The sequence below is a fragment of the Protomyctophum bolini genome (assembly GCF_963924005.1).
Source record: "Protomyctophum bolini genome assembly, chromosome: 3".
Classification (NCBI taxonomy): Eukaryota; Metazoa; Chordata; class Actinopteri; order Myctophiformes; family Myctophidae; genus Protomyctophum; species Protomyctophum bolini.
Window position 1 is genome coordinate 52,460,826 of NC_137864.1, and position 26,116 is coordinate 52,486,941.

Below are 26,116 nucleotides of genomic sequence, written 5' to 3' on the forward strand. Positions count from 1 at the left end.
AAAGTAATGAGACATGTCTTTCCAGTTTACATATTCAGTGCAAGCAAAAGTAGAATCTTAAAAATAATTGACATTCATTAAACAACAGCCAACCACTCAACAGAACAATCACAAACACTCAAAGGTTCAAGATGGGCCCAAAACATAATGACAAACAACAGTAAGTGGATGTGAGCCCCGGGGGGATGAGATCTGAATTGTCAAATAATTACATTACGTGTTCAAGTGCCCTGCCCTGTTTATTCAATAACTTTGTTTCTGCTTCGACTTGTTCTTCTTGGTTCTTTATGGGAAATTATGTTAATATCTCTCTGCGGGAGTCTGATGTCTTTGAGATTGCCAGCTGTCACAGGCCATGACCCTTGACCCATACAGTTAAGGTTATCAAACCTTTTAATTTCAAAACGGCACATACTTCTGTAGGACGATCCGCCATCTCGATTGTCACCACTGGGTGCAAAATGGTACACAAAATAGTCATTGATCTAGCAGATCTCCCAAACATCCTATATTTACTGGTTCTAGATCTCACGAGAGTGCATTGCTGGGACAGAAAAGGTCAATGGTAGATTTATTATAAGATTTTCTTCCTGATTTCTCTCCAGCCATGTTGGTGTCAGAATGCTGGCAAGATTGTGTGGCTTGTGACGATTGGGTCCAATATTTAGTTCAGTGACCACTGGGGGGGGGGAACACAAACGAGAGAGAAGCATAGAGTCATACGAGAGGGAGATTCATGTGTTTTGTTGTGTATAATCTATGGTTGTCTGTATATGTTGAGTATGAACCAAGACACATTCCTGTCAACTTGTTGACATGGCAAATAAATGATTGAATCTTGAATCTTGACGAGGATAGTTTAACACAATAATGTATCATGGAATTAACACCGACACAACTCTTTAAAATAAGAACTGACCCTGACAAAAGCAGTGGAAGAAGAGATAACGCCAACTAAACCAGTCGTAGAAGAACAATCGACACGTTGTTTTGCTTGGAGTAGGACTTGTTTTGGCCGCTGCAGTGGATGCGTCGCATCCTCTTTATCACTTACTCATGGAAAGAGCTTCCGTTCTCCAGACTGTACGACGGAAGCATTTGAAAATTGCGAGAGGCAAGTGGCAACAGTCTGGCCACGCAAGACTACAGATCCTCCTGAAGAGGCAGCCACCTACGTAAAGCAGATAGGGGAAGTAAACCTGACATGGCCCCGGCCTCTAGACGCTACCATATTTGTATCAAGACAGATTTTCCTTTGCATATTCCTATGATATGAATGTGTTTGCTGCAAAGTTGAGCTAAAATAATATGCTATCGTGACTTAAGTCACGATAGCATATGAATTTAGCTGTTGTTTGACAAAACGTTATCAAAGTTATGGGTGATACAACACGACTCGGTTTTCTCCAAATAACATACCGAATACACAATCAGCTATCTGTATGACACTGTTGTGCAACAAAGTATAACTTAAAGGGGAATACCACTCATTTTGAACATTTTACTATGTCATTAATATATCTTCGAGTTGTGTTGCCTAGAACTGGAGGTCTGGAAAAAAATCTGTAACATTTTGAAGTACATCTCAGTGACCGGTTGATCTGGCACAATGGCCCCTCGCCATAGAGGGTATGCGCATGCTTAAAGTGAATGGCACATCGAGTGTCAAATCGAGTGGCAAAGCAACATGCAAAGTGAGTTTAGCATTGTTTAACGTTGTTTAATGCAATCAGACAGGACTTTTCTGTTTTGATGCATGGGCTGTCAAGGCCAGAAAGTTGTTTTTTGCCACTCTGTAAGCATTCCTGCATAACTTCCGAGTTTGATGTCACGTGCATAGCCTCTATTGTGGGTGTCATTGTAAATCCTCAGGGCCACTAGCACAAAGGACCTGCCAAGTCTCATACAGTTCAGAGGTGAATATGAGCACAAAGGACCTGCCAAGTCTCATACAGTTCAGAGGTGAATATGAGCACAAAGGACCTGCCAAGTCTCATACAGTTCAGAGGTCAATATGTTGTTTCCTCTCTTGCTCAGATGCCCTAGCCTGGTTAATAAACCAGACCGAATCAGCCGTTGGCAAAAAGAAAATTGCCTGCCGGCGGATTACGGTCTGGAGAGGCTCAATTGTACGCCCATTTCCTACACCAGAGAAATGGGGCGGCCAATCGGGACACGGTATGCAATATGGGCGGGCTTTGGTACAGTGACTTTCAATGCTTGAGACCTTTGACTGACAGCAGCTCTGACCAATTGCGTCAAAGAGAAAATGTTTCAACCCGCCGCCCTGGAAATGAAACCCAAGCTGAGCCTCCCCAGACTAATATCCCGCGGTCCGTGCCATATTAGTCTGGTTTATTAACCAGGCTACAGATGCCCCACTATATCTAGGTGTAAAGCTTGATTTGTGCTTCGCCACATGGCGGTGCTGCACATTGCAAATATCAGACATACTGATTGACTGATATCTTCAATGTGTCAAATAGCAAATAGTCTGATCTATCAGACATATGATTAACTGATATCTTCAATGTGCGGTAGCAAATAGTCTGATCCATCAGATATAACTGCAGCGCACACTAGCACCAGGCTGTCGGGAATTAAACCACACTTACGTTAAGTCATGATGCAAACTTTCAATGATTATCTTTTAATGGTTGTTAACTGTATTGCAATGTTGTTACCTTATCCAAATAATACTAGGCTTTAAATGATACAAAAGTCTAATAACTGCATTTTCCAGTTGGCCAGGGCGGCCGTCCGGTGGTGTTTATAATGAACTGCCAATTAAACGGTTTATCGGTCAGTGAGCCGGCTAACAGAAACCTTGACACACACGGCCATTTAAAAAAAAATACAATACATGAATTTAAATCGAGCCGCACCACTGCGGAATACACATGGAGACACCGTGTGTGTGTGTGTGTGTGTGTGTGTGTGTGTGTGTGTGTGTGTGTGTGGGTCAGAAGGCCTGATGGTGGAGATGAGAACAACGTAATGCTTAATTTGTAAACACATTTTGTCTGTCATGACTTGTGATTTAATTACATCAGCTCTCCAGTTTGTTTACTGGGGACTGGGTCGCCATTCGATGTGATTGTTTGCAACAGGGAAGGGGAACCGGAATGAATACGAGACCCCCTCCCCTGCTTTTCTTTTTTTTTTTGCTTGACTCATTCCCTAGATGAGATACCCCCCCCTCCGCCCCGCCTTCCCACAATGCTTCATGCTTAATTCACATAGTATGCATTGTCTGGCACGTTTACTGATGGTGTACAATGTGATAAGGCACATTAGAGGGAGAACATTAGAGAGAGACCTTGATGTGTTTCTGTTGACACACAGACACACCGCCACAAACACACACACACATAAACGCTGCTATCAATCACATGTCTGATGAACGGAAAGACATTCGGTTCCACCGTTTGGCTTTTAGTGAAATGTGTCAACATGTCTCACTGATTTGGTTTGGTACAATTATATGAATGAATGAATGTATGACTGTATGTATGCATTCAATCGTGTGTTTGTGTGTGCGTGTGTGTGTGTGTGTGTGCGCATTACTATTACTTGTGAGGTCCTCACAAGTATAGTAGAATATTAGAAATGGAGACTTTTTGAGGACAATTTTCCTAGTCCTCACAAGAAAAAAAATGTGGCCAGATTTAGGGGAGAAAAATAGCTGATCCACAAGCACACTATCTACACTATATCCACATGCTTGTAGATCAGCAATCATTTTTTCGGTTTTAGAACACATTACAAAAAAAACATTACAAAGTGTGTGTGTGTGTGTGTGTGTGTGTGTGTGTGTGTGTGTGTGTGTGTGTGTGTGTGTGTGTGTGTGTGTCAGGAGCGTGATGGAATGCGGTCCATCCTAGAGTCCTACGACAGTGAGCTGTCCCCCAATGAATACTCACCACAGCTCAACAAGAGACTCCGCGAGGCAGAGGAGACACTGCACAAGACCCAGAGCCACCACACCGAGATGGAGGTACACACACACACACACACACACACACACACACACACACACACACACACATGTATACAGCATGTCTGTCTCACACCATGCTGTAGAGCTGGGTGATATATATATTCCTTTGGGGTGTTTGTGATATGAAATGTAAGGTTAATAATCACAGTAAACATCATGTCTTAAGTCCATATTCAAGTGACGTCAGTCACTTCAGTTCAGCACAGCTGTGGTGTGTGTCTGTCACTGTCCAGCTGACCCTCGTTGACAGACCCCCCTCTTTAGTGTGAGTGTGTCTGTAGTCTCTGTACACTAAAGGCCTATTCATAGTCTGGATTTTCGGTGGTAAGGTGACCACCGCTCCGGTGGTGAGCTGACCACCGGAACTGAAATAACGTTGAGCGGTGGTGAGTAAAAACAGAGAGAAGGGCTGGAGCGGTGGCGGTGGTTTGCTCTTCACCGCGGCTCGTGACGTCATGTTGTAGTTCGGTGGTCACCCCACCGCCGTAAATCCAGACTATGTATGAGCCTTAACAGAAGTTAGTGAGTTCAACAGTACCTGTGCAATGCATTATGGGTTTCTGCATACCGTGAATGTGTGCATTTTTACTACCAGCTAGCCTAACCCTACCAATTGCATTTATTTTACAGACGTTTTGACTTTAATGTATTGTTCTGATAACTGAGTGAGAAAGACTCCGTCAGAAGTTAACCCATTCTGACCTGAGATCAGATTCATACGAGGTTTCCACTGGACACACACTGGTCTGATTAACCCATTCTGACCTGAGATCAGATTCTAAAAATGTCAGTCGTTCTTCGATTTTTCAAAAATTGCAGACCTACAAGCTCGTAGCGCGCCACTCGGTGGCGCGCTATGAGCTTGTAGATCTGCTATTTTTCAATAGCTAAAGCATAACATGATGCCAACACCAAAACGGGTTCCCGGTCAGAATGGGGTAAAATAATAGTTTTGAATAGAGAATCGTTTTGAACGGGGTGAACATATTGCTTTTGAATCGGACAAAATCAAGTTTGAATCGATAATCGAGTTGAATTGAAATAATCAAATTTTAATCGAATCGTGACCCGAAGAATCGGAATCGAACCGTGGTACAACCAAAGATTCACAGCCCTACTATAGCGTCACACAAGCATCACAAGTAGCTGATCCACAAGCTCTGAAAGCGTTGTGAGGTTGTAGGTCTTCAGATTTAGCTGGTTTTGAATTTCAATCTAGAAAAGTAACAGTTTTGGACATAAGGAGGTTTCATATTGGATGTGTTCTGACATGAGGAACCAGATACGTGCCCAGTAGAAGCTCGACCGTCATTTCATCTAGTAGTTTGGTAGAACGTAACGTCACAGACCTGTGGCTCTAACTGTGCCTTTTAACAGCGGGAGAACAACGGCGAGCAAAACAAGAATTTCATTGGCTATCGCCTAATCGCCCGCTATTGCCTGACGTTGTCGCCCAATTATTTTCAGGCGACGTTCCTCTGTCCACTTTTCGGCCACCGCCTGTTCGCCTGCTATCGCCAGTAGTTGCCGCGTCCCGTTGACAAATAATGCACTTCCGGATTTCTTTCCTGGCTGTCGCCCGCTGTTAAAACGCACAGTCTGGTGCAACTGGAAATGCCATGTTGTGGTGCCTCAATTTAATAGTGGGTTTTCTATCTGTAGCACCACAAAATGGCCCCCACTGCTATGCCCTATAGCTCAATTCAAAGAGGCTTTACTGGCACAGGAAAACGTATGTTAACATTGCCACAGCACGTTTGAAATGATACTAGAATAATAGGCCTGCTTTACTAAGCAGTAAACGGCTGTATAACATTTTGCAATGATATGATATATAGTGGGTAGAAAAATGTAATCAATCTCTCTCCCTCTCTCTCTCTCTCCTTCCACAGGCCCAGTTAACCAAAGCACAGGAAGAGACAGGATCCCTCAAACTGCAACTCCAAACTGTTAGTAAAACACGCATGCATGCACGCACGCACAAACAGTCTCATGCCTCTGAGCTACAGTACTGGGTGTTATGTGCTCCACCTAAAGCTCTGCACATTTATAGCTAATCAGGAACCTACCCTTGATCTCTGAGACACACACACTCTCTCTCTTTCTCGTTCTCTCTCTGCGCGTGGCCTCTCGCCCTCTCCCAGCAGCCAGCACAGCGTGTCCGTTGTTGCCGGGGAGACGTCAACCCAGGCCGCGCCGATGAGAATTGACTCTCGGAATCCAACCTGTCTGGATGGAGCAGTATAATTACCTCTCCTGTCTTAAGACCGAGACGCGCTGACGATGAGCAGACACTATGACATCGTTGCTGTCGGGCAGAAACCTCTTATCTTCATATTATTTTAAACTTTTTGTGTATTTTTTTGAGGGGCGTTAAACTCGCCTCCTATGCCCAGCTTTGTGTGTTCGTCTGTACCCCATAGCGATTTGATTGGCTGAGCAATGTACTGTGTACCCCATAGCCAGCTTTCTGTGTTTGTGTGTACCACGGATTTGAGGATAAAAATCACACCCGTGTGAAGTGAGGGGCGCTCTAATCAATTGTTGACTTTATACCAACCTTGAAACATACCTTAGTTACGACACCAAGAATGGTATTCCCTTATGGGCCAAGGGTTACTTTCCACCGACATACTGACAGACATGCCGACACATATTACGTACATTCTCCATTCATTGTCAATTTAATGTTTGCATTTAATGTTTGTGTTAGCGTCAAAATGTGAGGACAGAAAAGTGAGGATGCCTATTGTGATTGGCCGGAATGTGATGTATGTATGATGATAAGAGCGCCCCTCACTTCACACGAGTGTTTTTGAGTGATGCAACCACTCCTATAGACAGCTATGTGGGTGCCGGGGGGGGGGGGGGGGGTCCCTGCAGCTGGCTGGGTCTGTCCGTCCGATCACGAAAATAGCGTTCGGTTGGTTTTCACAACCAAGTGTCACAGCTGTCACTGACTGCTGCGCAGCCTAACACACACACACACACACACACACACACACACACTTTGTGATTTGTGGTGTTACAGTACAGTGATGGTACAGTCACTGTCATTTCTCCACCGTTTCGGACACGGGTGGCTCGCCGGGCCTCGTTCCTGTGTTTCTGGAACTTTCCGCGGACCCCCACATGGGGTTGCACCACTCACTTCACACGGGTGTGATTTTCTTCTTAGCGAATGAGCGCACAAATTGAACAGAATACATCGTCACACAAAAGCGTCAAAAGTAGCAGATCTTCAAGCTCAAGTTTTGAGCTTATGGATCTGCTACTGTTGCAATTTTGAATCCTGAAAAGTAACACTTTTGGACATAACGTTTTCCACCCAACAGAGACATACTGTAAAATGCTAAATTTACTCGGTATACTCAAGTGTACAAAATGTAACCAAATGAACGCTAATAGGTCCATTTGTACAGGCAACTGATCACTGTTGTCCCATATTTTGGTCATGTCATTATAGGAGAAAATTAAATGGATTTCAAATTATTTTAGAAAAATGACAATAAAACAACCAATCTACAATGACACTGCGTTACAAACTACCGTAATGATACTTCCATTTGAGGAAACCTATAATACTGGACAATATGCAAGGTATTATTGTTGATCAATTATTAACCCATTCTGACCGGGCACCCATTTTGGTGTTAGCATCATGTTATGCTTTACCTATTGAAAAATAGCAGATCTACAAGCTCATATCGCGCCACCGAGTGGCGCGATACGAGCTTGTAGGTCTGCTATTTTTGAAAGATTCGAAGAACGACTGACATTTTTAGAATCTGATCTCAGGTCAGAATGGGTTCATCAGACCAGTGTGTGTCCAGTGGAAACCTCGTATGAATCTGATCTCAGGTCAGAATGGGTTAATGATCTCATTGTTGAGATATCTTCTCACCCCTCATCTATCACCCCACAGGGGGTTATTTCTCAACGATGACCACAGCTCGATGTCAATTATCCCACTTATTATTAATAGATGTAAGAGCTTCAGTATAACACTATTGATGCTTTCATGTGAGGACTTTCCTTTTCAATAAAGCATTCGGTTTAGCAATTCTGGTTTTATCCTCGGAGGCTTTTTGCCCTATGTTTTCGTGGATACATTAACCCATTCTGACCTGAGATCAGATTCATACGAGGTTTCCACTGGACACACACTGGTCTGATTAACCCATTCTGACCTGAGATCAGATTTTTCGATTTTTCAAAAATAGCAGACCTACAAGCTCGTAGCGCGCCACTCGGTGGCGCGCTATGAGCTTGTAGATCTGCTATTTTTAAATAGCTAAAGCATAACATGATGCCGACACCAAAATGGGTTCCCGGTCAGAATGGGTTAGAGGAGAAGGGAACAGAACAGCAGGGCTGGTTGGATAGAGATTGATGAGGGACATGACAGAATTGATCTGTTTGTCCGTCTGTCTGATGAGGAGGAGGAAGAAGGAGAAGATGATCAGATTCAGGGCTGAAATGGAAGCGATATGATCATGTGGATTTCTCTCTGCAATGTGAGACGCGTCTCTGCTTCTTAACCCATTCTGACCTGAGATCAGATTCATACGAGGTTTCCACTGGACACACACTGGTCTGATGAACCCATTCTGACCTGAGATCAGATTCTAAAAATGTCAGTCGTTCTTCGATTTTTCTAAAATAGCAGACCTACAAGCTCGTAGCGCGCCACTCGGTGGCGCGCTATGAGCTTGTAGATCTGCTATTTTTAAATAGCTAAAGCATAACATGATGCTAACATCAAAATGGGTTCCCGTTCAGAATGGGTTAAACCATTTCGTGCAAAAAGACCCCCACGATGATATGTATTTGACCGTGGACCCCCATATGAAAATGTTTTGTGACTGCAGGGACCCCCAGAAGAGAAGATTTGTGTTTAAAAAAAAACCACATCAATCAAATAAATGAAGTCGCTCACATTTGAATGCGGTACATCCTGCACATACTGTACATTCATTAACCCATTCTGACCTGAGATCAGATTCATACGAGGTTTCCACTGGACACACACTGGTCTGATGGACCCATTCTGACCTGAGATCAGATTCTAAAAATGTCAGTCGTTCTTCGAATTTTTCAAAAATAGCAGACCTACAAGCTCGTAGCGCGCCACTCGGTGGCGCGCTATGAGCTTGTAGATCTGCTATTTTTCAATAGCTAAAGCATAACATGATGCTAACACCAAAACGGGTTCCCGGTCAGAATGGGTTAAAACTCTGATCAATGACTGGGGGAGAGAGTCTGGGAGCTAGGGTTTATTATAATGATGCAGAAGAAAATATTTAAAAAGAAGGGAAAAAGGTATATATTCATGGACAATCAAAATACGTTTTAGACTTTTTGATGGTGTCATCACAATGTATGTTGACATGTTGGCACACCAACTATCTAGAGAATAAAAACATGGCACTTAGTTTCAGAAAGGTTGCAGACCCATCCATGCCTTACACACTAGAAGGTTGCAGACCCATCCATGCCTTACACACTAGAAGGTTGCAGACCCACCCATGCCTTACACACTAGAAGGTTGCAGACCCATCCATGCCTTACACACTAGAAGCGTAACAAAAAAAAACAACTCCTAAAACGAATCGCATAATATTTCACGTCTTAGTTGACCTTTCGTCCTCTTACGTTTCCTTCACTCTCTCTCTCTCTCTCTCTCTCTCTCTCTCTCTCTCTCTCTCTCTCTCTCTCTCTCTCTCTCTCTCTCTCTCTCTCCCCCAGGTTGAGGCGGAGCTGGAGTCGGTAAAGAAGCAGCAGGCCTCTGTTGCTGATGGCACCTCTGTAGTGTCCAAAGAGGAAGTCAACTCACTCAGGTAAAGGGCACCCCACACACACACACACACACACACACACACACACACACACACACACACACACACACACTGTCAGATAGCAGAGATTGATGCCCACAGCTGAGCTTGGTTCTGTTCTGCTACCCCACCCAGACCTGACATCCTGTCCGGTGCATCTATCGTCGGCCTGTACCGTCAACACAAAGGACAGTCATCATTTAACATGATGGCTGGCTGCGTGTGTACTTGTATTACTATACTTGTGAGGGTCTCAATGTCCTCACAGGTATAGCAAAGTTTGAGTAACTACTTAGGAACAAATGCAAATAGGGGATGGAGGGGGCCCCACCCTGTTATATTACCCGTTGTCAGAGTATACCTGAAGGTTATATAACAGTCTCACAGCACGTCACAACAACGCGCTGTGAGCTTGTAGATCTGCCACTTTTGACGAATTCCCAGCATTCTCCTAAATATTGATCGTCCTCACAACTTAAGTATTGTAACACAAACGTGTGTGTGTGTGTGTGTGTGTGTGTGTGTGTGTGTGTGTGCGTCCAGGTTAAAGATTGAAGACTTGGAGTCCTCGCGGCAGCGCTTGGAGGAACAGAACAACATTCTGGAGATGCGTCTGGAGAGAAACAACCTACAGGTGCGTTCTTCTTTTCTCTTTTTGCCGACATGTCGGCCCCGCCCGTTCTCCCCCGTGATGGATTGACTCGCCCCGCCCCGTCCGTCAGACAAATCTGACAGCTTGTCAAGCACAATTGGACCCAGGTGTGACTCCAGCGGGAGTCTGTTGGGAAAAGCTATGGGACGGGGCCGGGGCTTTTTAACCACCTCCTCTCATTGGCTGAGGGGATTAGCCACGACTGATTTCAGTATGGTGATTTTTTTTTAAGATTAAGGATTTTTAGAATGGGTCTTAACTAGCAATATAATGCACATCCTATTGCTGCACGCACCCAGAATCACGCTCTGACACTAGTGGCATGTACTGTACATACAGTACACACACCAGGGTGTCCTTGTTAATTTAGCATACTGTAACAACCCTATTTTCTACTGTTGCTATTCAAACATACAGTAGCACATTTCCAAGCTCACAATGCGCTGGCTCGCGACACATTGAAGCTTGTACATCTGCTATGTTTTAACCTTTTTTTTTTTTTTAGTTTTAATGATTTAGTACACTATAGATTTGCAGGCCGCTGTTCCGGTGGTCAAATCAACTTCCGGTCGATTTGAGGTGGCATTCCTTTTACCCACAAATGGAGGCTGAATTTCGGGTTTCTATTGGGTTTCTATGACCTCTTACTGGTAAAAACTGAAAGTGAACAGATCCACTTCCACCCCTACTAGTTTCTGAGTCTGTAGCATGCTTGAAAATGGAGCTATGGCTGTTTAAACCCCAGCCAATAGGAACACAGAGGGGACGGAGCATCAGCAAAATGCCCATCCATGTTTGGGGACTTTAGGCTGCTGGGAGCTGGAGTTATGGCTGTTTAGTGGCTCCCAGGCGCACCATGGCATGGTGGCTATTTTGATGGCATAATTATATTGGGTTACAACTCGGACAGTGCACGCAAACTTTGCAACGTTCGACACGACAACTCCATCACTTTAGCTCACTCTGTGGTGTCTCTCGTGGCTCACAAGTTTGCTTGAGACGGCGGCGCTTCCGTCACAGTCTACTGTAGCGGAGCGCTCCCTGAGCCACTGACGGCACTCACTGGGGAAAGTATCGGGAGGAAAAGATGTCCTTGGCGCGGAAAAGTTTGAGAAGCACTGATTTAGACACATCTTCTCGTCTGGGGGGTCCATGTGGCACAACATATTTTCAGATGGTGTCAAATTTGATCAGTTTAAGAAACCAATTCTTCACACATCCACACCAACCATTTAATCCTGCCCACTTTCATCTGGCAAACTTGCTCAGCCAACTGAATTATGCATACCTGATCCCATTTCTCTCTTCTTAAATTGGCTGTGTTGAGCATATGTGTGTGCGTGCGAGTTGTGTTTTTGTATTTTTCCGCCTCAAGAACATTTCTGTGTGCGTTTCACACAGAAACCAAAGTTCTCGCTGCCAACTTCCCTGTTCTGCCATGGACTCCCCACTGTGCCCAAACCTCACCCTGCTGTGCCCAAACCTCACCCGCTGTGCCTAAACCTCACCCCACTGTGCCCAAACCTCACCCGCTGTGCCCAAACCTCACCCCGCTGTGCCCAAACCTCACCCCACTGTGCCCAAACCTCACCCCGCTGTGCCCAAACCTCACCCCGCTGTGCCCAAACCTCACCCACTGTGCCCAAACCTCACCCTGCTGTGCCCAAACCTCACCCGCTGTGCCTAAACCTCACCCCACTGTGCCCAAACCTCACCCGCTGTGTCCAAACCTCACCCCGCTGTGCCCAAACCTCACCCCACTGTGCCCAAACCTCACCCGCTGTGTCCAAACCTCACCCCGCTGTGCCCAAACCTCACCCTGCTGTGCCCAAACCTCACCCCGCTGTGCCCAAACCTCACCCTGCTGTGCCCAAACCTCACCCCGCTGTGCCCAAACCTCACCCGCTGTGCCCAAACCTCACCCCGCTGTGCCCAAACCTCACCCCGCTGTGCCCAAACCTCACCCCGCTGTGCCCAAACCTCACCCCGCTGTGCCCAAACCTCACCCCGCTGTGCCCAAACCTCACCCCGCTGTGCCCAAACCTCACCCGCTGTGCCCAAACCTCACCCGCTGTGTCCAAACCTCACCCCGCTGTGCCCAAACCTCACCCGCTGTGTCCAAACCTCACCCCGCTGTGCCCAAACCTCGCCCACCAAGAAGAAAGTTTAATGAAGTGTGTGTGCATGTGTGTTCTCGTTCCATTTAACATGTGACCCGGGTGGTGTAAAATAATCTGTGGGTTTTCAAGCGTGAACGGTACTCTTTAGGCAATTGGCAATTTTGTGTGTGTGTGTGTGTGTGTGTGTGTGTGTGTGTGTGTGTGTGTGTGTGTGTGTGTGTGTGTGTGTGTGTGTGTGTGTGTGTGTGTGTGTGTGTGTGTGTGTGTGTGTGTGTGTGTGTGTGTGTGTGTGTGTGTGTGTGTGTGTGTGTGTGTGTGTGTGTGTGTGTGTGTGTGTGTGTGTGTGTGTGTGTGTGTGTGTGTGTGTGTGTGTGTGTGTGTGTGTGTGTGTGTGTGTGTGCACGCGCACGCGCGCGTGCGCGTGCGTGTGTGTGCGCGTGCGTGCGTGCGTGTCAGGGCAGCTCTTAAAGAGTGGATTTTTGAGTCCTCCGTGGTCCAGCACACGCGGACAGACTCTTCTACATCTCACAGAATGTATACTAGCCTCTCTTAGTTTCAAAAGAAGACGAAAAAAATGAAAGGCCTGGGCGAACGACCCAGGGAATGACACACAGGAGTGGGAGTGAACCTTGTACTGCCCAGGGTTCCCCAATAGGAGTGGGAGTGAACCTTGTACTGCCCAGGGTTCCCCAATAGGAGTGGGAGTGAACCTTGTACTGCCCAGGGTTCCCCAATAGGAGTGGGAGTGAACCTTGTACTGCCCAGGGTTCCCCAATAGGAGTGGGAGTGAACCTTGTACTGCCCAGGGTTCCCCAATAGGAGTGGGAGTGAACCTTGTACTGCCCAGGGTTCCCCAATAGGAGTGGGAGTGAACCTTGTACTGCCCAGGGTTCCCCAATAGGAGTGGGAGTGAACCTTGTACTGCCCAGGGTTCCCCAATAGGAGTGGGAGTGAACGTTGTACTGCCCAGGGTTCCCCAATAGGAGTGGGAGTGAACCTTGTACTGCCCAGGGTTCCCCAATAGGAGTGGGAGTGAACCTTGTACTGCCCAGGGTTCCCCAATAGGAGTGGGAGTGAACCTTGTACTGCCCAGGGTTCCCCAATAGGAGTGGGAGTGAACCTTGTACTGCCCAGGGTTCCCCAATAGGAGTGGGAGTGAACCTTGTACTGCCCAGGGTTCCCCAATAGGAGTGGGAGTGAACCTTGTACTGCCCAGGGTTCCCCAATAGGAGTGGGAGTGAACCTTGTACTGCCCAGGGTTCCCCAATAGGAGTGGGAGTGAACCTTGTACTGCCCAGGGTTCCCCAATAGGAGTGGGAGTGAACCTTGTACTGCCCAGGGTTCTCCAATAGGCGGCCCACGAGCTGTGGGAGTGAACCTTGTACTGCCCAGGGTTCCCCAATAGGCGGCCCACGGGCTATTTGCGGCCCGCGAGGCGCCCGCTTGTGGCCCTTGGAAGAAATTTAAAAAAATATATATATTTTTTTTTCCCTTTTGACAATGATTTTACAATATATAAATACACGTTATAATAAATTGAGTTCCCAGATATAAATGCAATTAAATGGGGTTCAGTAGCCTATGCATGTCAAACTGGGAATCCTTCAAATGATGAGAATCACTGTCAGAGATCTTTTCAAATGGGGTCTTGCCCTGAAAATGAATTCATTTTACACAAGAGTTAAAGATCTATAAGGATCTCCATTTGGTTACCAACTCTCCATCATTTAGCATGGGGACCACCTGGAACCCCCTCAAGGACCACTGGTGGTCCCCGGACCACTTGTCTCACGTAGCCAGACAACTATTCCACAATCTCTGAATGCTATATAGAGTCTGGGACTACACCTCCCAGAATGCTATATAGAGTCTGGGACTACAGCCCCCATGAGCTGAGTAACGGAAGAAAAATATATTTCCGTTTCACGAAAATATATTTAAAAATATCTTTACAGCAACAAGTGTTATTGGGGAACCCTGCCCTAGGCAATAGCAGTGCAGAGGTTTGTCACTCCAAATGTGGTGATGCCGTGTTCTCCACGGTGTTCTAACAGGGAGGGTAAAGTATAGCAACTTGTATTATTTTCAGAGCAGCTGCTTAGCGTCAGGCAGCAAAGCTTTGCTGAATGAGAGCGAGATGATGTTGTGTTGCCTCAGGTTCCGCTTTTGAACTTGAGCTTTTTAATGTTTCTTTTTTCCCCTAATGAAGTGAACGTCCCTGCTGTGTGACCCACCCACCGCATACCCGGCAGATTAAACAAAAGATGAAAGTGATGACTGTATCATTTCCTCCGCTTAACGCTCCGGTGGACTGGTGTTCTTTGCTCCATTAGCCACACCGACCCTATACTGGCGGGGGGAACTAGCATGCTATATCATCTGCACTGTATAGATGATATACAGTAGCATGCATGATATAGCTGAAGACCACCCGCCAAGTTTCGAGCCTGTAGATTATATAGGATTTGTGCAAATCTTTAAAAGCGAACATTTTTAACACAAATCTTTGTCTCTGTGGTTCCCTGGCACACATTTTTCAGATGAGGGTCATCTGGCCAAATACTTTGGCCAATGGTTTGAGAACCACATGCTCGTTGATCTGTGTAATGGCCCCTACACACTGCAGGAGTTTTAAAGTTGTCGGCGAGTCATCAGATCTTTTTTCTTTTTTTTAATCGGCTGTCATTATATCTTTGTGGCTTTCACACTAAACGATTGTTCGCCGACCAGGGATCACACACTGCAAGAGTTCACCTAGATGCGATCCAGACCCGATACATACTGTACAGGCAGCGGCTCCATCATTTGTTTTTGTATTCTAATACAAGCACGAGACCCACACAGGGCGCATCTCTCTCTCTCTCTCTCTCTCTCTCTCTCTCTCTCTCTCTCTCTGCGCCACACACACAGGAATAGCTGCCAGGCTACACAGGCCAGGGCGACAAGACAGGACGTTATAATCTTGAGTTTCATTAAATAACTCTGTCTCTCTCCGCACAGACACACACACACACACACACACACACACACACACACACACACACACACACACACACACACACACACAGCACACGAGGACCAAACGTTTGCTCTGCACTGTTGTTTCCGATGCGGTTGTATCAACATTATTCGAGTGAAATGCGTAACGGCAATATTGGGCTAATATAGGCTACCGTACGACACGGTTTTACTGACGGAATGAAGGTTATATATAGGTATATATATATATATATATATATATCTGATCATCTATACAGTCGACAGACAGACAGACAGATACTGTAGACAGCAGTGCTGTTAGCAGTGTGTTCTCATTGGCTGTAATACAACCCAGTTCATACTGTATGATATCCAGCCGGTGACAGAGTCAAATATCAAACTTGCTAGATATTCAGAAATGATCGGGGAGGCGTTGGCGAGCGCTTTTATCGGCGCTGGATCTTCTCGCAGCTCCTTTCACACACAGCGAGCAAAACCTCTCCGATCAAAGCCCAATTTTACGTTGGATCGGGGGTTTTGTCGGCGAGCGCCAAAAATGCTCCCCGACAGCATAATCGGAGCAAATATCTGGCAGTGTTTTACGAGCATTAGTCACGCCTTCCGTATTCTGCTCTCAGCTCTCACAATAGGCCAAGTTCACATCCCGTAAAAATGCTAATTAACACCTTCAATTTGGGGAAATGGAAACAAATCTGCTCTGTTAGTCTCTGCCTTTGCTCAATGCCCATGTGTAATTTCACATCGATTTGGCCAACTCATTGAGGAGAAAATCGCATTGCAGACAGAATTTTCTCCATTATAGTAGGGTAATAATGCATTTATTTTACCTTTTCTTTAAGCTAAATGCAGAGGTTTTCAGGGCTGTTTTTTAGTGTTTCAAAGTATTTGTCACAGAATAAAATGCATAGATAGGCCTGTATTACATCATGTAATCACAATTCTTGGAGATAATCACACTACTTACTTTTGCATAATCCTCCATAATTTCCAATCTTATTCCCTTTATCAAATGTTGACAACTTGACATACAACAGCTGTGGGCGCGGCTTCAGTTCATGTGAAAACCAGGCATACTTAACTATTTTATTGCCAACTATGTATATATTAGTACCCCCCCCCCACACACACACACACACACACACACACACACACACACACACACACACACACACACACACACACACTTTCTGAGTATTAAGCAATTAAATATTATTTATTTGTCTTTTCAGCCCTGTGCACATTTTGTTTTTACAAAGCCTAAAAGCCAAACAGAAATGTAATTTTTATTCATAATGTTACAATAATGTTCAACCACAGAAAGGCAATTAAATCGCTAATCACAATTATTTGAGCCACAATTAATCGTGAAGTTATTTATTTCCGTCACGATTTGGGTGACAGTCAGTTTGGTCTTCTCCTGTGCACCTGTTGTTTGCTACGATTTGGGGCTTCAGTTTGGTCTTCTCCTGTGCACCTGTTGTTTGCTACGATTTGGGGCGTCAGTTTGGTCTTCTCCTGTGCACCTGTTGTTTGCTACGATTTGGGGCGTCAGTTCGGTCTTCTCCTGTGCACCTGTTGTTTGCTACGATTTGGGGCGTCAGTTTGGTCTTCTCCTGTGCACCTGTTGTTTGCTACGATTTGGGGCTTCAGTTTGGTCTTCTCCTGTGCACCTGTTGTTTGCTATGATGTCATGTGTGTGCCAAGAGGCTTTTCTTTTCAAAGTATTATCCGTCACCTAAAGTTTGTGCCGTCTAGCTTCCCAAAGCCGGCACCGCTCCGCCAGCCTTGTCCGTGCCAGCAGGGCATTTGAGAAAGGGAAGGCTCACTTTGTGTGCGTGCTTTCAGAGCCAATCAAATGCTATTCTGCGCCATCCATCTCTGAACCCCCCGCCCCACACACACACAGACACACACACACACACACACACACACACACACACACAGACACACACACAGACACACGCACGCACGCACGCACGCACGCACGCACGCACGCACGCACGCACGCACGCACGCACGCACGCGCACACACACACACACACACACACACACACACACACACACACACACCTACCTACATGGCTTTCCATCAGCCCCCATGCCATTTAGCCCTTCATTGACTCGGGTGCTCTTGTGTTCTTTCTGGCGATAAATTATATTCATAGCCTTTTCTGGCAGAGAGAAAACGAAAAGCGCCTCGTGGGTTCTGATGACTGCTAGATCACTGTTTCTGAACACATAGACTTCGGTGGCAAATGGACCTTTAACCCATTCTGACCTGAGATCAGATTCATACGAGGTTTCCACTGGACACACACTGGTCTGATGAACCCATTCTGACCTGAGATCAGATTCTGAAAATGTCAGTCGTTCTTCGATTTTTCAAAAATAGCAGACCTACAAGCTCGTAGCGCGCCACTCGGTGGCGCGCTATGAGCTTGTAGATCTGCTATTTTTCAATAGCTAAAGCATAACATGATGCTAACACCAAAATGGGTTCCCGGTCAGAATGGGTTAACGGGTCTGTAACTCAGAGTGTAGTAGCCTACAAATGGAACTCTACGGTGTGGTGGTTCTCGAAGTGGGGTCCGTGGACCCCCGGGGCTCCTTGGGGAGGGTTCCAGGGGGTCCCCCTGCAGCAAAAGTACTTATAGTATCACAATCATTTTTTACCACTTTAACCAGTGATACGTCCTCGGGTTAACACATTACTTTTTTGTTTTTCGGTTTTGTTTAGTTTTTGTCTTTTTCGTCTCATGCAATGGAACTCACTTTACTTTTTGATCTTTTTTTTTGATGGTTTTGTCTTTGCACAATGGAAAGCGGCCCACGCACATCGAGATAATAACAGTCGGTTTCACAGTGTTGTAACTGTCATGCCACGGCCTGCCTCCGGGCGGAGATAAGTCTTTTTTTTTTTGCAAGTGGTTGCATCAACGGCATCTATTTTAGTGGTGGTAATAATATCAGGTGGTCTGTACCGATCTGAAACGCCACCCGCCCGTGTTGGGCGAGGACCTGATTGACGGCTCAGCCAGCCTGTCTTGTTTTTATGTAATCTCTTTAAAACGTACTGCATTACGACGAGACAAAATGCAAAAAGGCTTGTTTCTATTGTGGTCCATTTTAAACATTGAGCACATTCAGCACTCAATCAACAGTGCAAATAACAACTATCAATAGTTTTATACTGTGTTATTGTATATTTTATATTGCTTAAGGAGCTTGCACACTTGCTCTTATCTTGATCATAGTATACTATAGCATTGATTGTTTGATTGATTTAATAGTTTTTTTGTCAGAAATGTAAAAGAAAAAAAAAAAGAAACGGCAATACAGTCAAACATTTCATCATCCTTTCCTTGCGGCCTTGATTTAGGCCCTATATGCAATCAATTCATAGACATGACATGAAGAAAAACGGCAAAATTCAATATCATCGCAGGGACACAATGTACACAGAGTGCTGATTAAGTTTAAAATGAGTACGGTAATAATACACTGTCTGGATGCCATCTTGAACGAGATTAAAAACGTTTTAGTCGTAGTTCTGTAATCAAACTCTGCATGTGTTTGGTGGAACGTGCAGCCGCTACGGGAATCAAACGGTTGATTGAAATCAAGATAATCTTTTATTCATTCAGGCCTCGACACGTCATCACGTTTTCGTTCAAAGGAAGTCATTAAAATTAGATTTTTGATGGACATTGTTTTGGCATCTATTGTTGGGTATGCCCATATTATGATGACCACGGATATGCTCTAAACGTGTGAAAAACGTATTTTTCCATTTTCACAATGTCTTTAAGTCTCTCACCCTGTCTTGTTGTGTGTACGTCTCTCTCTCTCCCTCTCTCTCTCTCTCTCTCGCTCTCTCGCTCTCTCTCTCTCTCTTCTCTCTCTCTCTCTCTCTCTGTGACTTGACCTGCGTCCTGCACTCTCTCTCACTAGGTCTTTAACCCATTCTGACCTGAGATCAGATTCATACGAGGTTTCCACCGGACACACACTGGTCTGATTAACCCATTCTGACCTGAGATCAGATTCTAAAAAATGTCAGTCGTTCTTCGATTTTTCAAAAATAGCAGACCTACAAGCTCGTAGCGCGCCACTCGGTGGCGCGCTACGAGCTTGTAGATCTGCTATTTTTCAATAGCTAAAGCATAACATGATGCTAACACCAAAAGGGGTTCCCGTTCAGAATGGGTTAAATGGACCTCCGCTCTGAGGTTTTAGATGTTATTGTTGACCCATGAATAAGAGATATGTGGCATCAGGCTCTTAGAATGGCACTCCGTCTTGTATACTGACATAAACAGGGCGTTGCTGAGTGGCCCTACACACACGTAAAACAAGAGAACGCACGCATGTACGCACGCACGCACGCGCACATGATGCACACTCACACACACTTGGTATTACTAGACTTTTGAGGACAACCATGATTTTATGAATGCCAATTTCTGTCTTGGGGTCATTCGTTTTGCCATTTCGTGAGCTGAAAATTAGCCCACAAAGGGAAGGAAAAAAAAGCTCACTACACGTGACGCATCGCAGTACAACACGCTTTGAGCTTATAGATCATCTATTCTTTGATCCATGACATTGGCACGCTAAGTATAAATCATATTTAACCCATTCTGACCTGAGATCAGATTCATACGAGGTTTTCACTGGACACACACTGGTCTGATCAACCCATTCTGACCTGAGATCAGATTCTAAAAATGTCAGTCGTTCTTCGATTTTTCAAAAATAGCAGACCTACAAGCTCGTAGCGCGCCACTCGGTGGCGCGCTATGAGCTTGTAGATCTGCTATTTTTCAATAGCTAAAGCATAACATGATGCTGACACCAAAATGGGTTCCCGTTCAGAATGGGTTAACTCTTGTTTGTGGGGACGGCTGTGGCTCAGGAGGTAGATCATCGTCGTCCAATGATCTACCTCCTCTGATCAGCTCCTCCTGTCCACATGTGGAAGTGTCCTTGGGCAAGACACTGAACCCTACATTGAAGTGTCCTTGGGCAAAGACACTGAACCCTACATTGAAGTGTCCTTGGCCAAGACACTGAACCCTACATTGAAGTGTCCTTGGGCAAGACACTGAACCCTACATTGAAGTGTCCTTGGGCAAGACACTGAACCCTACATTGAAGTGTCCTTGGGCAAGACACTGAACCCTACATTGAACTGTCCTTGGGCAAGACACTGAACCCTACATTGAAGTGTCCTTGGGCAAGACACTGAACCCTACATTGAAGTGTCCTTGGGAAAAGACACTGAACCCTACGTTGCCTCCAATGAGTCGGTCGTTGTGAGCTCGCCACTGTTGGTGTGTGAATGTGTAATGTATGAATGAATGAACCGTTGGTGTGTGAATGTGTAATGTATGAATGAATGAACCATTGTAAAGCGTTTTGAGCACCTGGAAAAGCAATGCAATTCGTTATAACTCTAATTCCAACCTCGCTGAATATTACATATTACATTACAGAGGGGCTAGTGGGAAAGAATATGTTTTCCTTCCGTATCGCCGTTTGTCCAGCACCTGGGCATGTTCTATCACCTTCGTTAGGTGGGGCTAGAACCCCTGACACATCTTTGTGAGAACCATTTGTGAGGACCAGGGAAATGGACGATGTGGGCCTTCAATTGTGTTCTTTCTTCTTTGGAAACTGTTGATTGAAAATGCCCCTGAGCACCAACGGTCCAAACGCCCCCTGAAGTGAAATCCTAAATCCTCTGCCACATTTATTTCAGCTTGGCCTAATTATGAGGGAGAGAGGGTCAGGGAGAGAGACAGACACACATAATGAGAGAGAGAGAGAGAGAGAGAGAGAGAGAGACAGACGGGCACAGACGGAGAGACAGACGAGCAACGAGGGACAGTCAGACAGATTTTATTTTTTTACCTTGACACAACTGCTGACTGCTTTTCCTGTGGATGTGAAGAGAGAAAAGTTTACACGACGAGGCATGCACAGAGTTTGCCGTGCTCATTTGCATATCTCCTCCCTCATGTTATCAGCACTCGACACCAGGCAGTGCTCAGCAACGCTGAATAATAGGCCCAGCATGGTGCTCAAGATGGGAGGGAAACCTGTGCTTTGTGCCAACATTATTCAAAAGTTTCCAAACATTTTTTTTTTAAATATTTTTCAGAAATGTTGAAAAAGAGCAGAGCTTGTATATCTGCAACAATTAACCCATTCTGAACGGGAACCCATTTTGGTGTCAGCATCATGTTATGCTTTAGCTATTGAAAAATAGCAGACCTACAAGCTCATAGCGCGCCACCGAGTGGCGCGCTACGAGCTTGTAGGTCTGCTATTTTAGAAAAAGCGAAGAACGACTGACATTTTTAGAATCTGATCTCAGGTCAGAATGGGTTAATCAGACCAGTGTGTGTCCAGTGGAAACCTCGTATGAATCTGATCTCAGGTCAGAATGGGTTAAATGGATAAAGTGGTTAAAGTGATGCTGTAGTACTGTAACTACTTTGGCTGGGGGCCCCCTGGAACCCACTCAAGGACGTGTGTGTGTGTGTGTGTGTGTGTAAACAAGGCAGAGTGTGTGTGTGTGTGTGTGTGTGTGTGTGTGCGTGCATGCATGTGTGTTATCGTCCAGTTCCAAATGGCCTAGCCGTTATAAATACTGTACACATGTTCTGCTCATCGAATCGGAGAAAGCTTACTTCTGAATTATACAGGGCTTTATTTCTGAAAACATAGTGGCTGGCTTTATCCACATGGACCCTCGCCTCTCTATTCTAGGACCAACATTGGGTGAAAATGGCTCATGAGATTTGTGTACAGCATCTGCTGTTTTCAGCCAAGATACATCTCTCTGCTGTCGGGAAGAAACCACCTAACTGTACTTCCATGAGAGGTGGTGGAGTTAGCTTGTTTTTAGCAGACAGTTTGAGGGTTCCAATGGAGTTTAAGAGGTTTTGTCTGAAGCGTTGTTTTGCTACTTTTCATTGGTTACATTTTTGTTTTTACCAACACAGACATAAAGGTTTATGCATCAAATATGCATATGCATTTATGCATCAAATAAAATAAATAAAATTCTTCCACTTACTTCCACCACTTCCACCACCGTTGTGTTTGTGTGTTTTTGCCTTATTTTGTCAACCCACCGGACCCGCAATGTGTCCAGGATATGTAAACAACCCACCGGACCCGCAATGTGTCCAGGATATGTCTGGAGGGGCAGACGATCTTTAGTTATGGGCCGTTGAATATAGCTTGTTTTGACCACAATCTGGGAAAGATAAATATTGTATATATCTATCTCTGCTATTTTTGATTAGCCAACGCTAACATTTTAAATTACACAGATGCTTTAACTGAAAATGTATCAAAAACCAATATCTCAGATCTTCTATTTTCAGTACATATAATGATATTATAGTGTTTGCTTTGTTCCTCTTTCCTGCTTTTGATTTTTTTTTTTATAAATGATCATAAATTGCTATTTTTAGTATTTTAATCCTGAAAAGTAACAGTTTTGTACGTGAGGTTTCCACCCGACAGAGCTGACATTCTACCCACCACGCCCCCAATCCCCGTGCCTGTAGTTTATCTGGCAAACGTCGCTCGGGGGGGCGAATGCAATCTAATTTTGCCAGTAATCAAGAGCACTGTGTGTGTGTGTGTGTGTGTGTGTGTGTGTGTGTGTGTGTGTGTGTGTGTGTGTGTGTGTGTGTGTGTGTGTGTGTGTGTGTGTGTGTGTGTGTGTGTGTGTGTGTGTGTGTGTGTGTGTGTGTGTGTGTGTGTGTGTGTGTGTGTGTGTGTGTGTGTGTGTGTGTGTGTGTGTGTGTGTGTGTGTGTGTGTGTGTGTGTTTGTGTGTGTGTGTGTGTGTGTGTGATATTGACGTTAAGTTAAGATGGACGCTCTCATTTACTCGGACGCTACAGAATGCTGTAGGGGATAGAGAGAGAACAGCAGAGGGAAGAAATCATTCCATGACAAACTTAAGTTGCTTTTCACAGAGTGCTAGTCCTCAGTCTGCAACCTTTACCGGGTTCTCGGTCTCTGCAAAATTCATAGTCTCTCTCTCTCTCTCTGTGTAACCCTGGCATGTGTACAGTATGTCGGGCATGTCCTTCTCCAGGCAAACATTTTCAAAACGTTTTCATAAACGGCCGATGAACAAAGCTTGTAGATCGTCTTTTTCTTTCTTTTCTTTTTTTTACACAAAACATGCCAAGAACGCAACAAGTCTTGTTTTTAGCCTGTTTGTGCCCGTGTGCCAAAACGAGAAATCTCGTTTTTTGATTAATGTCATTTAACCCATTCTGAACGGGAACCCGTTTTGGTGTTGGCATCATGTTGTGCTTTAGCTATTGAAAAATAGCAGATCTACAAGCTCATAGCGCGCCACCGAGTGGCGCGCTACGAGCTTGTAGGTCTGCTATTTTAGAAAAATTGAAGAACGACTGACATTTTTTAGAATCTGATCTCAGGTCAGAATGGGTTAATCAGACCAGTGTGTGTCCAGTGGAAACCTCGTATGAATCTGATCTCAGGTCAGAATGGGTTAAGTGGCAGCTTCAACGTTGAATAGCCTTACTGGGGGCTTGGTTGAGCCCCTGACTACAGGACAGGATTGCATCACTTGCCTGGTGGGCCAAGGGGGTCTTCTTCTTTTGTTTTTTTGCGCATTTCACTGGCATTGGCCGGCACCATACCGCCTCTAGTGGCGGCATGGAATCGGTTAAGAAATTGAAAAGGGCTTAAAGCTGCAAGCCGTAACTTGAATGCCTGCTCTTCATAAAGAGCTGGCTGAATAGCAGCAGTACCCATGTTCTATGGCGGTGGTTTTCAACCCTTTTCATATCAAGGCCCTTTATGTATTCAGCATTTGATGACATTGAGCCTCTCAGACCCCAAACGTTGAATATCGTGTTGGGTGAGATTTTGTCCACAATTTCATGATTTATAACAATTCTTCTAAATTCTCTAATTGTGTAGACTTCTAGTGAATTAAGTAATGTACATAATGTAATGTAATGTAATGTAAGTTTAACAATAATTTAACTCCTGAGAGCTTCAAAATAAAATGTACACACTCAAGAGTTAAATATCTATAACGGTCCATTTGGTTATGAACCCGCCATCATTTAACTGGGGGACCACTGTTCTATGGAATTGAGTATGAATTTATTTATTATTGATTTTACTTTTCCCCGTGTGTCTCGGCTGATAACCACCTCCGCCTTTTATGTGTTTCTATAATTTGACGGATAGAATCTTTGTCTCCACCAGCTGAAGGCCTTGGGAGAGTATGTTTATCAGTCTGTCCGTCCGTCCGTCCGCGTGCGTGCGTCCGTCCGTCTGTCCGTCCGCGTGCGTGCGTCCGTCCGCCCGTCCGTCCGTCCACAGCTAACCTCCGGCACCGTTAACCCGGTTGATGCCAAACTTTGCACAGCTTGACCCGGCCCGGTGGAGACCTGTGTGTCCCGAGGGGCACTTTTTCTAGTTTTATCTTCTACTATATTTGACCTCGGCCCGGCAGCTGGTGTTTACTTAGTGGATGTGCATATGCTCTATTGTGTTTTTCTCGTTTGTATACATTCTATAACCCCTTCATGCATATACTTTATAAGTCTTTCAAAAAAAACAACAGATGCACGAGCTTTTAGAAGTTTAAAGCACAAAGGGGCACGGTGGCAGTGCTGTCGCCTCACAGCTAGAAGGTCCTGGGTTCGATTCCCGCTAGGGACGCTGTGGGCACTGGCGGCGTGTTCCCTCCTCCGCGTCATCAGTGCCCATACCCGAGGCGGGGGTTGGCGAAAGGGCCTTTCTGTGTGGAGTTTGCATGTTCTCCCCGTGTCCCCTAGGGTAGATACCCTCACAAAAACATGCAGTAATCCTGGTCTCTAAAACTACCTCCCCCTGGCCAGCCGGGGCGCCTGATGGAGGGGAAAGGAACTGGTCGGAATAACGTGTCCCTTCCACGCGCTACGTCCGGCCGGGGAAATTCCCCCCTGTGAGGTGAAAAGAAGCAGCTTGGACTCCTCATGCACAGAAGGAGGCATGAGGTCAGTCCGCTGCCCCCCCAGGTTGGCAGAGGAAGTGTAGCGACCCAGGATTACATCAGATAATTGGCACTGGGTGAAAAGAAAACTGGGTTACAAAATCGTGGGATAAAAAAAAAAAAAAAAAAAAAAAAACAGATGCACAAGCTTTTAGAAGTTTAAAGCATTTGGTCTTCTGGGGGTCCCTGGCACAACACCAGGGTGACTGCGGCCAAGTATATATCAATTGGGGGTCATTGGCCTGAAACGGTGTGACAACCACTGATGTATGATATGGTCATCTATGCTTTTTTTTGTCAATAAACACCTCAGTCAATCAATCTACCTTGGCTTCCATCCATTCAGGTAGATGGATGCTGTAGTGCCATCCAGGCTGTTAAAATGACCACCAGTACATTGACGTACTGCTATATGCTGCATTTCTAATGGGATGGCGGCGTTGTCTTGTTTGTGCACACAC

The 26,116-nt window shown here is 45.3% G+C and overlaps 1 protein-coding gene across 1 annotated transcript in view; it reads left to right on the forward strand.

Annotated features, from left to right (window-relative positions):
- Positions 1-26,116, forward strand: part of mad1l1 (mitotic arrest deficient 1 like 1) — a 113,478-nt gene that overhangs the window by 36,730 nt on the left and 50,632 nt on the right. Inside the window, exons 12-16 of the mRNA XM_080759128.1 lie at positions 3,857-3,997; positions 5,893-5,949; positions 9,749-9,840; positions 10,381-10,471; positions 11,891-12,653. Of these exons, the coding sequence (XP_080615254.1) occupies positions 3,857-3,997; positions 5,893-5,949; positions 9,749-9,840; positions 10,381-10,471; positions 11,891-12,653 (1,144 nt within the window). The remainder of the gene's footprint in view (positions 1-3,856; positions 3,998-5,892; positions 5,950-9,748; positions 9,841-10,380; positions 10,472-11,890; positions 12,654-26,116) is intronic.